This window comes from Hyaena hyaena, unplaced genomic scaffold (genome assembly GCF_003009895.1).
Source record: "Hyaena hyaena isolate Hyena2069 unplaced genomic scaffold, ASM300989v1 scaffold_164, whole genome shotgun sequence".
Classification (NCBI taxonomy): Eukaryota; Metazoa; Chordata; class Mammalia; order Carnivora; family Hyaenidae; genus Hyaena; species Hyaena hyaena.
In genome coordinates, this window is record NW_024080796.1 from 1,843,685 (window position 1) to 1,859,375 (window position 15,691).

At 44.0% G+C, this 15,691-nt stretch overlaps 1 protein-coding gene across 1 annotated transcript in view; it reads right to left on the minus strand.

The window, feature by feature from the left end:
• The window catches only part of GRIN2B (glutamate ionotropic receptor NMDA type subunit 2B), a 286,938-nt gene that overhangs the window by 174,989 nt on the left and 96,258 nt on the right, over positions 1-15,691 (minus strand). Inside the window, exon 2 of the mRNA XM_039239959.1 lies at positions 3,064-3,662. Within this exon, the coding sequence (XP_039095890.1) occupies positions 3,064-3,662 (599 nt within the window). The remainder of the gene's footprint in view (positions 1-3,063; positions 3,663-15,691) is intronic.

Here is a 15,691-nt window from a genome sequence, read left to right on the forward strand (position 1 = left end):
AAGATAAAAGCAGGCATTCCTGAACCGAAATTTATGGACCTTAACATCCATTTGATTTCCTTGTGTGGTTTGGCAGACATTTGGGCCTAAATATTTTTCATTGGTAGCACTGATTTTAATGAACAAATATTTGGTAATCTGCATCGGTTTTAATCTAACACTAAAGATAGCGGGAGAAAACATGAATGTATAGAACCGAATAAATAGTGTATTTTAAAAATCTTTAAATAAATCAATAAAAACCTAATTTATCGAGAGAGAGAAAAAGAGAGAGGGACAAAGAACACAACCAGGTAGGGGCAGAAGGAGGAGGGAGACAGAATCCCAAGCAGGCTCTGCGCTGTCAGCACAGAGCCCCACGCAGGGCTTGAACTCACGAACCATGACCTGAGCCAAGACTGAGAGTCAGACACTTAACCACCTAAGATACTCAGGCACCCCATGAATGAATAGTAAGTTTTTAAAGGAAATGTCCATTATCTCCCACAGAGGAGCAGAACAAGGAAGGTCCTGGGGAGTGGGTATGCACTGGGCAGCTCAGCATCTTGGAGGAAGTCATTCAGGAACTCCAGGTGTCCCTCTTCCCTCTGCCACACAGGACACTAGGAGTGAGGGGTGGGAGGGGATATGGATCTCAGGACAGAAAGGTCACTGCTTTCAAGATCTAGAACTGTCTGAAGATTGGCTTTACTGGGGAAGCAGCAGATGCACTGAAGGCATGTAACAGGGGTGCCCGCTGGTCCAGGGTCCAAGAAAGCTTCCTCCGTGAAAGCAGTGTCAGGACTGAAGCCTGAGGAATGGCAATGAGGCAAGTGAAGAAGCCTCTGCGTTTATGTCCTGGTGGGAAGGGGCTCCCAGGGAATATAGTCAAGGCAGAGAAGAGAGCTAGAAGCGAGAGAAAGAACACAGGATTTTCAAAGAACTAAAGGAGGTTCGGTATTGCAGGAATGTAGTGTATGAGGGACAGCGTGGCATGAGACAGTTTTGGAAAGACGGGCGGGCCTGTGCCGTGGAAGACTTTATAAGCCATATCAAGGAGATGGGACTTTATTACAGGAGCAATGAAAAGCCATTGAAAGGCATTACGCAGGAGAGTGATGAAATCACATTTTCATTTTAGATCACTCTGGATGCGATGGAGATTGGGAGGAAGCAGTACTGGAAGCCGGAAGATATTTACGAGGCCCTGCAGCAATGCAGGTAAGAAGAGCTGAACTGGTGCGGGGACGCAGACAGCGAGAGCCCTCCAGAGGAATTCCTTGGGAAAGGGCATGATCAGCTAGGAGACGGCGGGGATGTGAAAGCCAGGACACCTTGGCCATTTTTACTTTAGGAAACTGGGTAATAAGATGTACCCTTTATAGGTGTACAGATGTGTTAGGAAGAGGATGGAAGGGTAATGGAGGAGAAAGCAGTTCAGCTTTGGGTATGGTGCGTGCTAATGCCCCGTGGCATCCAAAGGAACATACCTACTCACAGTCAGCAATACAGACTGGGGCTCAAGGAGGAGGTTTAGCCAGAGTGGTCACCTGGGACCACTTACATGAGCGGTACACTTGGCAATGGAGGGCAGAAGAGGAAGGTCTAGGACGGACCCAGAGAAGCACCAATATTGAAGACGACCATGCCAAGGACCTGGAGATGGAATGACTGGGGAGGCTGGAAGAAAACCAAGATGGTCTGCACCAAATAAGCAGGGACAGCTAGGGACAGCCGAATGCAGAGCAGAGGGTGGAACAATACTAGGAATGGATCACAGATCACATTACAAGTAGCTTTAGTTTCAATTCTGCATTAAGAGCTTAGCTGAGAGGCTTTAGTCCAACTCCCTTCCGGAGGTTCAACAAGTAGACACACCTTCAACCTCCACTAAATGTATTTCGACACCCCCCAGAGTATACTTTGATCTTTTATTTAAGCTGAATGGTATCCGAATAGGTGTCTTCTGCATCCCTTTCTATTTGTTGGATAGAATTCATACTGAATTTAAAATGGATGCCGCCAAAATACTGTTGAGTAAAAGAAAGTCAGGTTATCAAACAGCATGTATAGTTATATTTCCACTTATGTAAAATTATAGATTTACGTGGATTGTAGGTAGACACACACAGGGAAGTGCCTAGAAAGATGTTCACTGATTATTTCTACAATGGTTCTCTCCGGTCGGTTGGATCGAAGGGCATTTTTTCTTTCTCCTTTGTGCTCTTCTGCATTGCCTGAGTTTTGACAATGTTCTCATGCAGCAGTTTTATACAAATCACAGAACTACAGAAGCTCAGCATAGAACCTTCTGCCCTTCATGGTCACACACTACCCGCAAGAGGATGTGCTAGAGTCGTGGCTGGATTAGGAGGTGAGGTCAGGGGAGCAGAACTCCACCTAGATGTTCTTCCTACTAAAGAAATCAGACTGAGAGCAACAATGGAAGCTGCCTCTCCAGCACCACCCTCACCCGTAAGGGCAGAGAGGAGAAGCGAAGGAGACAAAAACCAAGGAAAGAACCCTCTTCACGTACCTACAGATGCATGTCACCTGTTCTCCATTCCTTCCCCGTACAGCAGCATTCCTAAGGTAAGGGGACTGGTGGGTCCTCGCTCACGCCTACATCCATTGTGTCTTTTATAGTCATCAAGTATGCAGGGCCCACAGAGGCCTGGGTACGGCTCCAGACTGAACCTCTTATTTGCCAAGTGACTGGGGACGGTTTGCACCTACAGACCTTATTCTCTTGTAGCATAAAATGGAAGCAAGTCTTAACACCTGTCTAACAGAGTACTGCTTTGAGCTTAAATGAGGTCAAACACGCAAAAACACTTAAAGGACCACCTAGCACACGGTAAGTGAACAATTAAGTGGGAGCTGTTTTGTTATTTCTTGGAACAGGAACCCGGCACAGCAAGCTTTGGATCCGAAACACTCCCACCATCACAAACCACGGCCGTCCCAGGGGCCGGCCTTCAACCTCTGACGTCTTGAGCTGCCCTTCCCAGAGTTTCCAAACCTCCTCCCGCCCCAGTCCTAAAAACCCTCCTGGGACCTCTGCCGGCAGTGCTCCCCACTCACCTATTGAGCATGTTGGACTGGTAGATTCTCTTCTCATGGGTGTTGTAACAACTGCTCTTGGGCTCGGGGATGAAGCTGTGTTCAGACAGCATGTCGGAAGCAGCGGTGGTGATTATGGCAATTCCATCCCTCACTCTGGCAGGGAGGCCGTAGTCCCACTCGTCATAGGACACAGAGATGAGCCCCGTGGGGAACTCCGAGGGCACTGTGTCTGTGTCCCCTGCCACCAGACTAGGCACAATCCACGTGTAGCCGTAGCCAGTCAGCCCTACTGAGTTAGCTACTTCAAAGATATAGGTGGCTTCTTCCTTCGTACAATAAAGAAGAATGATGGGGCTTTGAAGTTTCTTGAGCTGGTTCTGGATCTTAGAATCTCCATCATCTAGGGACATGTCCAGCAGGAGGACTTCCTCCAACTCCCAGCCCACGAAGCTGTTCTCGATGGTGCTGCGAATCTTGTTTACAAAGTCCTGGTAGCCAGGGAAGTAGGTGGTGACGATAGAAAAGATGTACCAGTCATACTCTTCCATGATGTTGAGCATCACGGAAGCTTGCTGTTCAATTGATGGGCCGAACTGGAAGAACATGGAGGATTCATCCTAGAATAGTAAAAATGTACAACAAAGAAAAAGAGAAGAGAAAGAAAAAAAAAATCAAAGATGGTGAGGCAGAGTTGGGATCAATTGGGTACAAAATTTTGTGTTCATTTTTTACTTTTTCACATAGTGCCTTTTAAAATGGGATGTTTGAATTGCAAACATCTGCAGCACCTTTCTTCCTAAAACTACCTCCTAGATTCTGTGGAAAAATCAACATAGGTGTATACTCTCATTGTCTGAAATCCTTGGAGCACAGAGCAGCTTCCTATAATCAAATATGTCTGGATTTCTATTGCAAAACATATAAAGAGTCACATTAAATGGGATAAAGACTCTAAATGGCCTCACATTAGTTCAGGTCAGGTGTCACTGTCAAAGGAGTTCTAGGAATATACACACTTTTCCTTTTCTGAGCCTTCTGAACTTCCACAACTGTGGACGTACATCACTCAATCAGAGTGAATAAATGGAAATGCCACCAATCTATCCTTAAACCTATTGGTGGAGGTGGAAGAAACGCACTGGCCTAACAGGTGATGGTACTCCGGTATGGATGCCAGAGAAAAACACATGGTAGTAGAAGATTTGGCCGGTATGTTTTTCTAGAAAGATAGAACTGTTGAATTAGTAGCACATTTAGTTTTCCATCTTCCACTCTGACCATGAGATCTGCCACGTTAGAGTAAGGCACACACAGGGTATTTGAGCTACAAGTTAGAAAGAAGCACTTGTACTCGAGCTCATGTATGATTAAGGTTTATTTCAGAGCAGCACACAGAAGACTGTTCTTTCTCTTACTTCTCTAATAGCACGGGTCTCGGTCTGACCAGTGCATTATCCATATAACCTTCTGTCAATTCTGAGAATCTTATGTTTTCTCCCTCCTTTAGAGGGAGAAGCCATTTTAAATTTCTCCCATTTTAAGCTGTGTTTCACCTGCTGCTCTGAGATGTCAAGCCCTGCATTTTATCTCCGCCTTACAGCTAGAAAAATCTAAAACCACAAAATGAAGACCCTCTCGGCCTTGTCCTTCTCTCTCAATCCACTTTCCCCTGACTTCCTCCTGGGTAATGGCATCTCTTTTCTTGGTCAGTGCCCCCTATCTTTTATCTGATAGTTCATCTCCATTTTATAACAATCCAGGCTAGCAAAATTGTGTCTTTCTAAAAGGGGCAGTTCTTTCTTATCCCCCAAACTAGAGCTTCAAAGTACAGTCACAAGAGACCAGGCTTTTAAACAAAATTATATGGTGATGTCTTAGTTCACGAACATATTCTTATATAGCTGAGAAATTGCTGAGTATTTTTTGGGCACCCATTATTGAGGAAAAAAAAAAAAAACACAGGTTGGGAGATATCCAGCTGGTATCCAAAGACCCTGATTCGGCAATGAAAGCTGCCAGCTCCTTGGCTCTGCCAGAACTATGATTGCTTCGTGCGGCTTGAATTTTTCACAGTTCCCACAGGCAATCGACGATGAAACAGTGGAGGCTTAGTCATTGGAGGGCAATTCTTTCTGCTAAGGGTGAAATGGTGCTTATCATAGCTCCCTCCTCTGGCTTCAACATACAGGCAGAGAGGAGCTTCACAGGACTAGAGAATTCAGGGAAGTAGAGCAGGTAGGGCAGGAAGGCGTGGGAATTGAGTCAGAATAGATTAAGGGCTTCATGTGTGATTATTCGAAACCGTAGCCGGCCCCTGCCCGTGGTCTCCTACTATAACACGAGCACTATTCTTCAGGTGACACTGACTTTGTCCTCAGGCTGTAGGATGACAGTGGGAATCCTGGACAAAAGAGTTTATTCCATTTTGTCAGGGGTCTACAGAGAACCCCGACAGGAAAGAAGGCCCGTGACAGAACCTCCCACCAGAATAGCTTTAGAGAAATGGCTCTTTGTTTTCCTGGTTACTTCCAGAAAATGTTTTGTTTGAAGAGTCCCCAAATTCCCTTTTTCACTTGAGTTTTCACAAAGCCTAGTAGATATAAGAAAATGGCCAAAGCTTCCAGATATGCCTTAAAATGGATTGACTAAGATGGCACCTGGGTGGCTCAGTCGGTTAGGTATCCGACTCTTGATCTTGGCTGAGGTCATGATCTCGCAGTTCGTGGGATCGAGCCCCACAGCAGGTTCTTTGCCGTCAGCCTGGAGCCTGCTTGGGATTCTCTCTCTCCTTTCCCTGCCCCTTCTCCCCTCAAAATAAACAGACTTAAAAAATACCTTAAAATAAAATAAAATGTATAGGCTAAGGATGAAAGGGATCCCAAATGCAAACGAAGTAACTCAACCCATTCTATGATAAGGGAACATCTTATCACAAGGGGGTTCTTGATACCCAAGACTCTCCATCTATCGTTGAGACCACTGGCTGGTCCAAATAGAGAGCATGCCCTGAGAGATAATCCCTGAGGGCCCATAGTAAATAAGTCCATGCTAATGAAAATAATTTTTTTAAAAAATTAGTGCATACTAACTCTACCCTCTTAGTCTTTTCTCTCTCTTTTCTTTTTTTAAGTTTATTTATGGGGTGGAGGTGGGGGAAGGAGGCAGGAGCAGAGGGACAGAATCACAAGCAGGCTCCTTGCTGTCATCAGGGTTCGATCTTACAAACCCTGAGACCAACCATGAGACCATGACCTGAGATGAAATCAAGAGCTGGATGCTTAACTGACTTAGTCACTCAGGCACCCCATCTCTTAGTCTTCTCTTGAAACTTGCTCACAATTATAAATGAGCTCCTAGAGAAACCACCAGCTACTATGTGAAGAAATCTAAGAATAGAAGGTGAAAGTAAGAAGAGAGAGAAACTAATATGGCTCCATCTCTCCCCACCACCACCATATTCTCCTCTTAATTCATAATTCCATCATCCTCCACGATCATCCTTTCTGAGACCTTTCTCCCATCAATGCCCAGTCCAACTGTTTTATCTTGCCAGTCCTTCATTCCATAAAGGATACCTTACACGACCATTTTATTGTGACACCAAGAAGAGGTTAATGAAGCCAAACAGAAATCAAGAGACAGAGTTATAGCTTGGGCAAATGTTTTCTGGTATAATGAGCGGTCCAGTGTTATTAATTTAGTTGACACATCAGTCTGGTGTACAGCAGCTGGGAATGGGACGGCTCTTTTTCAACAAAGCTTTGGGCTAACTGTAAGTTGCAAGCAGTGACAGGCTTTGCAACTTATGGCCAAAGCCACAAATCAAAGAGCAATCTTCATGTGTGCATGGAGTGGAAAGGACTGGTGGCCACACATCCATCTTTGCAGGCACCCAGCATGCACAGTGATCACCCACAAGAAGTATCATCTTCTAGGATGAAGGACAGGGATATAATTCAGTTTGCAGCTCACTACGCTTCCCCGCTTACATTTTTATCTCCTAATGAAGATTCCCAGTCACATTTATTGCATGAGTGTACTTCTTCACCTTGCCTTTTGAGCATCTTTGAAGCATTCACATATAAAGGGCCACCATGACTGAGATCATTAACAGGGAAGGTACAGTTGTACATTGGTTTCCATCAGCCTAGAACCATTATGTTGAACCCCCCATCACTGTGATGTTCATGATGTTTATTTGTTAATAAAAAACAAAAACAAGTACTTTTTCCTTCTATTATCTATCTCCAAAATAACTGCTGAGAGAATTAGCAGTCTGTGAGATTCCTCTTTTGTATCACCCGGATCCCCTAAAGATTATTTCCTTCAGAAATAAAGAATTAGGGGTACCTGGGTGGCTCAGTTGGGTGGGCATCTGGGTCTTGATTTCGGCTCAGGTCATGATCTCATGGCTCCTGAGTTCAAGCCCCTCATCAAGCTCCATGCTGAAACTGCAGAGCCTGCTTGGGATTCTCTCTCTCTCCCTCTTTCTCTCTGCCCTTTCTCTATGCTCTCTCCCTCTTTTTCTCTCTCTCAAAATAAATAAACTTTTAAAAAATGATGAGAAATAAAGGATTAACTACTGCAACTGTTGTTACTAATGCCCCTGCCAATAGATTTCAGCTATCAGCCCACTTTGGGAATTGCATCATCTGAAGACAACCATCTTGCCCAAAGTCATGCCCCTTCCCAGGATAAACGGCCCTGAATGATTGATCATCCTGGTGTATAAGGACCTGGTCCTCTTGCCCTAGCACTCTGCCTAGCCCTCTGCCTGGAAAACATCATGTTCACCTTTAAGGTCTAGTTCAAGTGTTAGCTTTTCATCATATCATCTTTCATCACTTCCCCAGGTAAGTTAGGTCTCTGCCCTGGGCCTTCATAATATTTTGCAGGTGCCTCTATCTTAATTTTTAATCACGCAGGAAGGATATATGCCTCTTTCCATTAAAAAAAAAAATCTGTCTCAAGAGCAGCAACTGTGCCTTATTCACCTCTGAATATCTAGGTAGCATACAAAAAAGTATTTTTGTATTAATAATAAAACAAAGCTCCCTTTATTGGGTAGGAGATTAACTGAACTAACTCTGATAGTCTCATCTGGTTCCAAAGTTCTATGGTGATATCATATCTAGGTTGATTATCACAGATGGACCTCACAGTCAGCAGCTATGCTTGAATAGTTATATATATAAACTTCACTTTTATAAGATGTGAGGGGAGCCCCCTCGGAGCCAGGCAGAGGGGAAGAAAATACTAGTGGTCACTTCCTTATTTCTCTGTGAAAAATTCCTTGAAAACATCATCTATAGTCCCTCCAATTCCTCTTCTCACATTCTTTATCACATTAACTCCATCCAGACTTCTGACTTCATTAAACCTCCTCTCGTGAAGCACAGAGGTAACCTTGATATTGCCAACTTGAACATCCATCTGCAGTCATCGTTAGAGTCACTAATGTACTCTCCAGACTGAGAAGACACTTTAATACCAAAAGATGAAGCAAACCACTCTATACCGTTTACACAGAGTTTCGTTCAGAGTAACTTACTGAGAGGAGTGGACAGTCTACAGCAGTACACAGCTATTCTCCATCCCTCTGCAGACCTTAATCCCCAGCTTCCATGGAGTGAGGGGCGTGGTGGTGAGATCACAGGGTAGTTATCTGAAGTGGCGCCGTCTGTACACCAGACGGTCTCTATTAGTTATCCAAAATGGCGCCACCTGTGCGCGTGAGGGTGCGCTACTAGTTATCTAAAGTGGCGCCACCTGTGCACCTGAGGGGAGCATAAAGGTAGGACCAAAGATGGAGTCGGTGTTGTCAGCACGCCTACAATCACCCTTATCTATGAGCAGCATTTCACATGGCTGATCGCCTAGCTCCTACCTATGCTTTCCTTCCTTGGTTTCTAGGACTTCACCTTCTCTTGACCTTCCTCCTACCTTAGTACTCCTCTCTTCCTTCTGACCTTTTAAAACTGAGTGTCCCAGGGTTAATCTTTGGTCCTCATACATTCACCTCCGCTGACATCTCATCCGATCTCCTGACTTAAATCCTATTTATATGCCAATCATTCTCCCACTTCTTTCTCCAAAACTTCAAACTTCTGTATCAAACTACTTGTTCTTTATGTCCACTTGGATATCTTAGAAACATGGCCAACATTTCCAAAAACTGAACCCATCCTTTCCCATTTCAGCTAAAGGCCAGGTCAGTCCCTCCAGTTCCAACTCCTTGCTTTCTCTGGAACTCTATATCCAATCAATCAACCTTATTGCTAACCTTCATCAGGTATCTAGAACACAGCCTATTTTCACCAGCTCTGTTTGAGCCACTATCCTCCTTCACCCAGTCACTGCAAGAGCCTGCTCACTGTCTCCCTGCTCTGCCCTTCAGCCCCCTACAGTCTGTGCTCAACAAACAAGCAGGATGATCCTTTAAGAATGTAAATCATAAGATGTTATTCTCTGCCCCAAACCCTCAATGACTTCCCAACCCACTAAAAAGAAAAAGTCAACACCTTTGCTTTGGACCCCAATTTCCCCCCTGGGCCCCACACCCTCCCACTCTCCTTCTCGTCTGTCCATGCACTCTGACCTTTCTTTCTTTTTTTAAAATGTTTTATTTATTTCTAGGAGACAGAGAGAGAGACAGCATGAGCAGGGGAGGGTCAGAGAGAGAGGGAGTCACAGACTGAAACAGGCTCCAGGCTCTGAGCTGGCAGTCAGCACAGAGCCCGAAGCGGGGCTCGAACCCACGAACCATGAGATCATGACCTAAGTGAAAGTCGGACGCTTAACCGACTAAGCCACCCAGGCGCCCCTCTGATCTCTCTTAAACACACACACACTCCTGCCCCAGATCGTTATTTTAGCTATTTTCTCTGCCTGAAACACTCTTCTCCCAGCTAGCCACAGGGCTAACACGCACCTGTTTCAAGTCTCTGCTAAAACCTCAACTTCTCAACAAAGCCCATGCCTGACCCTGCAGTGAAATACTAACACCTGCCTGATCCCCTCCTCCGGCTCCATTTTTTTCTTGTCGTCATAGCATTTATCACCATCGAACAGACTTCATGAGCGTATTTGATATATTTATTACAAACTTACTGCCTCTTCCCAACTAGAGTGTAAACAGCAGGAGGGCGGGGACCACTGTTCATTGCTGCCATTCAGTACCTGAAATGAGGTCTCGGTTGAATTTAAAAAAATGTAGTAACTGATGTTGCAACCGGATAATCCTCAAACCCTCAGTTTAACTTTGTTGGCTTTCCAGTCGAGATTTTGTTTTCCTAGTATCACAAAGCCTTTCACATTATTCAAATCTGAGTGCTCATAACATCATAGGGGTGACAGTCCCGCTGAACATTAACACAGAATCACCCTGAATAAATCTGATTTTCCTCCTCGTCCCTCCTTTAGTATAGGAGCAAAGAAAATCTTCCTGTTCTTTCAATTCATTTCTTGAGGATCTGTGTCTGATAAAAGGCTAGGACCGCTAGAGTGTCACTGAAAACTCTCTCCACTACCATCAGATTTAGAAAACAAGCATGGAGATGATGGGGTCAGGGTTACCCAGCTGCCTAACAGAAGTCCTGGCTATTTCCTCTTTACTTCTGCCAGAGTAAGCAGAGTAGAAGCAGAATGTGAAGGACAAGAATCTCTTTTCTCTCCCAAAATAAGGGAAAGGTCTTCTTTCCCCACCTGACTCCAAAAGGCCCCTCACCCCACCTTTGAGGACTCGAAATTCGGATTCCACACTAGCAGTTTTTCGGGTGACTAAGGCTGCTGGTGTTAGCTACTGCGGGTGGGTCTGAATAGCGTCAGAGTTTTGTGAGCAATGCCTTGCAAGATAGGGAAAATGCCTGATGTCCTCCGGCCTTGCCATTAGTCAGAAATATCATGACTGAACCACATGCTGGAAGCTCACTAGTGGAGAATCATGATCTCTCCTGCCTGTTAAATGCCAGATCCATTCTTTGTTAAATCTTCAAACACAAAGGATAACACTCTGGGTTTGCCAAAGCCCATGGATAAAAATTTAAGCAGAAGGGCTAGGTTAAGAGCCATTCTGGATAACTAAACAACTCCCACAGAAGCCGGCATTCTTTTTCTTACTTGTTTTTTTCAGAAGGTAATTTGGCTTTCTCCTTGAATTTTGCCCCATTTTCCTCCTGACTGAGTCTACTTCTTGATTGTGCTTCAGTTACGAAATCTAAGCCACGGCTGAGAAGCAAACGGAAGGTATTCACCGGAAGGTATTCACCGTGAGAATGCCTACAAGGTTCTTCTAAGTCCAGGTCTGAGAGACAAAATAATAGGTCTGTCTTATAAGACAGACAGAAGGGGCAATAAGAAGGGAAGAATAAAAGGCAGATTTCCTCTCACTAGAATACTCAAATGAAGTACAGAACTAAGGACGGGAGCAGAGGGCTTGGCGAGTACTAAGGGAACTTCTAGAATGTGTTTGTGCTCCCCTCTAAGGTATCAGGACTGCCAAAACCTTAGCAAGGCTATTTCATTTCATCTTAAATTAAAATTCTTCTCTATGGCCTACTGCATTATGCACATCAAAACAACTCTCAGATGGATGGGCTTATATTTTTATTAAGATGTTCTTTTCTATAAAAGAGCAAGCTGACAAGTTCAGCAACAATGAAGTTTGGCGACTGAATAAAAGTACTTTTAAATAAATGCAAGGGAAAGAGGTAGGGGTGAGGAAAAGTTGGAAAAGAAAATGAAATGGATACAGAAAAAAATAGTGTAAGTATCAAACTAAGAGTACTGGTTAAGGAATAGGATTATCAGTATCAGACTAAATTTATTTAGGTGAATTTGTAAAATCAGGTGTGGGGGCAACTGGCTGGTTCAGGTGGTGGGGCATGCAACTCTCAATCTCAGAGTTGTAAGCTAAGACCCTACATTGGGTGTGGAGCCTACTTAAAAAAAAAAAATGTGTGTTCAACACTAACATTGATCTGGGCATTTTATAGGATAAAAAGAAAGGCAGCATAAGACTAAATACTATCACCAAGGGAAAAACAGGAAAGTGTGAGGTATCAAATATTACATCCCAAACTGTCTGTGCCTTCAAAGTCCTCCTACTTCACTTAAGCCAAGGGTGTAGAGTTCACAGAAGAACTGTGATTATTTTTTTCTAAAAAAAACTGGTTTTAGGGACACCTGGGTGGCTCAGCCGGTTAAGCATCCCACTTTAGCTCAGGTCATGATCTCACGGTTCGTGGGTTCGAGCCCCACGTCGGGCTGTATGCTGACAGCTAGCTCAGAGCCTGGAGCCTGCTTTGGATTCTGTGTCTCTCTCTCTCTATGACCCTCCCCTGCTCACGCGGTCTCTCTCTCTAATAAAAAAAATAAAAATAAAAACAAAAAAAACCCTTGTTTTATTATTATGTTTACTTATTTTGAAAGGGGGAGGGGCAGAAAAAGAGGGAGACACAGAATCCGAAGAAGTGGGGCTCAAACCCACCAGCTGTTGAGACCAAGCCGTGAGATCATGACCTGAGCCAAAGCTGAACACTCAACCGATGGAGCCACCCAGATGCCCCAGAAGAATTGTGATTATTAATGAAAGGACAGGGTTACATACAAGCCGGTCATGGTACTTGACATACTAGCAGTTTCCAAAATAAAGACGTTGACATTTGCCTCAAATAAATGAACATTCCCATCTCTTCATACATATTTGATCAGAACATCACATTCACATACCAATGGGAGTTGAGAAGGGGGAGGGTGCTCACAGGAAGAGAAGGGCGTTTTATAATTGATCAAGCGATGAGTGTTACCACTTCATTTGTTGCTGAAAATAACAAAAGCACCACTTCTCCATAGTGATTATGGCCATACACATGGGTCTTTTCAAGAGATCTCTGGAAAATAGAGAGCTCTTTGTGCTTCTGTCCCTGCTCCCATATAGAAAGACAAAGCAGCCCTGATTTTAGAATTTGGACCAATCATTTGGAACAAGGTAACAAGCCATTGTCTCCAATGGTGGAAAGAAACGTTCCGAGAAAGTTTTTCACACCAAACATCCAGTGATCGGTATGCCTGTCTCTGGATTGGAAAACTGATCACTGCTTCCTCACATCAGCAAAGTACGGCTGTTCACAATTAACGCGGCTTTGAATTTATTCACATCTCCCAAACCAATTTGGTCCTCCATCTAAAAGAGGCAACGCATTTTGAAGGGCTCCAGAAATGAAAATAAAATTGCATACAGGCATTTTAAAAATATATATATACATATCCTCAACAGCTTGTCAGCACCTGCCTGTCTCGGGCCCTCTCGATTGTAGGACTTAGAACGTTAGCCACCCAGCAGGCCTTCATGCCTTCCGGTCTTTTGACTGGGACTAGCCAAGGATTATCTTCACCTACAATATCTTCTAGAGCTAAGTGGGCTCCACTAGGCCCAGAATTGGGTGAACCTAATGGCAGCCTGGCTGAGTACAGATATATCCACTCAGAAGAAGCCTTCCTCCTAACAGCCTCCGTGGGTCCAATCCAAAGGACTAAGCGCTAAGCGTCTTTCACATGTCTTGAGTTTTATTCCATCTCTTTTGGATGAGGCTCCCTACTCAGAACTTCCAACTGTTCTGCACAGTCCCTGACAAACTGCCAACACCCCCAGTGCTGGCCAGCTGAGGTCTGATGCTCCTTTCCTGACTTTAACAGTGAGATGATTAGCACATCAGTAGTGCCAAAGCTACTGCTTTGTCTACTATTATATCAAATCCCTGCATACCCACACCAATCTGAATCATACCAAATGGATTATCTGGTCCAAAAGAGGTTTCTTGGAGCTTGCTGGCCCCCCATGCTGTGATAGGCAACCCCCTGGAAAGGTTTAGTCCAGTCTTCCCAGCTCTCTGACCTTCCCTAGACTTTCTATTCAGATTCCAGTACGCATGGCCTCAATAGAGTGCAATTGATGCCCAGTATATGACTGGGTGCCTCCAAGCTTACTTAAGATTTTCTTCATTTTATACTGAAAATTACTCCCCTTTTCCAGAATTATTCAACTCTAACTTTTGCTATGCCTCATTTATGCCTGCTGTTTATTAGCACTAAAAATGGATCCTTAAGAGTCCAGAGTTCCTAATTGCTTACTTTTCATTTTCTTTTCCTCATGCTCTGGATGGCATGGGTATATAAAGCCTCACTGAGAGTACAACACAATCTATTAGAATCAGTTCCCAGCTCCTAAACTGCTACAGGGAGAACCATACTAAAACTATTTTTCTAACCCTACAATCTTGAAAACAACCTATTCATTTTTTTATCTATCTAAAAAAGGACTACTTGGGTCAGAAGGCACAGAATACTGCAGATCCAGCTTCGAATCCAGTCAAGGGTCGCTCTGGCCCAGCCTGTGCCCTCTGACTCAGTGACCAACTCTGCCAGCCTTTCCAGAAGCAATTTTATCACCGCTATAGTCAACACTGAGGCCCAGTCAGAGGCTCCTTCCTTCTTTGCCTCCTTTTCCCCATAGTCCTACTTCAACAGATAAAGACTCCATTAGAACGTCCTAAGCGGCTTACACCCTGAGTCCAACCCATGCTTCCATTCTCCTCTCTGGGGCCTTGGGGAGGTGAAATGCTATCAATTTCTCGACCCTATTCTGGAAGACTTGCCAAACAAGGACAAGCAGCAGCCTTCACTCAAAAGAGATATCGAAGTTGGCAAGATCCTTCCTGCAAGTAAGAATTCGGCAGGTCAACAGATGGCCCATTTATTCATTTTTATTTTGAAGTTTGTTTACTTGTTTTTAATCCATGTTTATGGGTCTTCAACATTTCTATAGTTCATAGCACTTCACCTGAATACTTTTCCTCTGACGGGAGGCATGCAAACAGAAAAAAAAAGAGCTCTTTAAAAGAAAATGCCAACTGGCATTTCAAACTGAAAGCAGCTCAGAGCTCTCTGGAGAAGAGTCATTGTCACAATCAGATGTAGCAGTTATTAATCTCTAATCTGGATCCTTCACAGGGGGGCCTCTGCCCATGGATGAATCATCTCAGACAAGTATGAGTCTCACATACAGTCTCGTCATCTTTAGAACTGGCAGTAAAACAACTCACCTGAAGCTATCAAATTTATATTAGCTGACTGTGAATCCTGATCTATGCTAACGAAACAAAACGGGAGCATCCTTATGGCTCAGCAATGACATTTTAATGTTAATTTGGCATTGCTAAAAGGTGCCAACATGTTTATCTTTTCTAAGTACAGCTTACGCTCTCTGTTAAATAATGCCGGCCCAAGATCTCAAAGAACAGACCTTAAGCAGAGTGGCTTGAGAAGACACAGTCCATCTTAGGAAAGGACTGCAGTTAAACCGGTTTGGGAGAATGTGACGTGGAATTAGAGGATTTTCCAAGTCTTTGAAGAAAATTCCACAAGTTTCCTCAGTTACATAGGTCAATGGCAATCTTGACTTTCAGAAATTCTTCCATATGTCTATCCTGCTTCCATCATGGTGCAGATTGAGCCCTTTGGCTCTCATGCTTTCCCTGATGAAAGGCAATATGATAGGCCTTCAAAATCTTTATGGAACTAAATCAAACTGATTTCAAGATGGATGATGGCTTGGTTCAAGAAGGATATGGTTCCTATTATAACATTT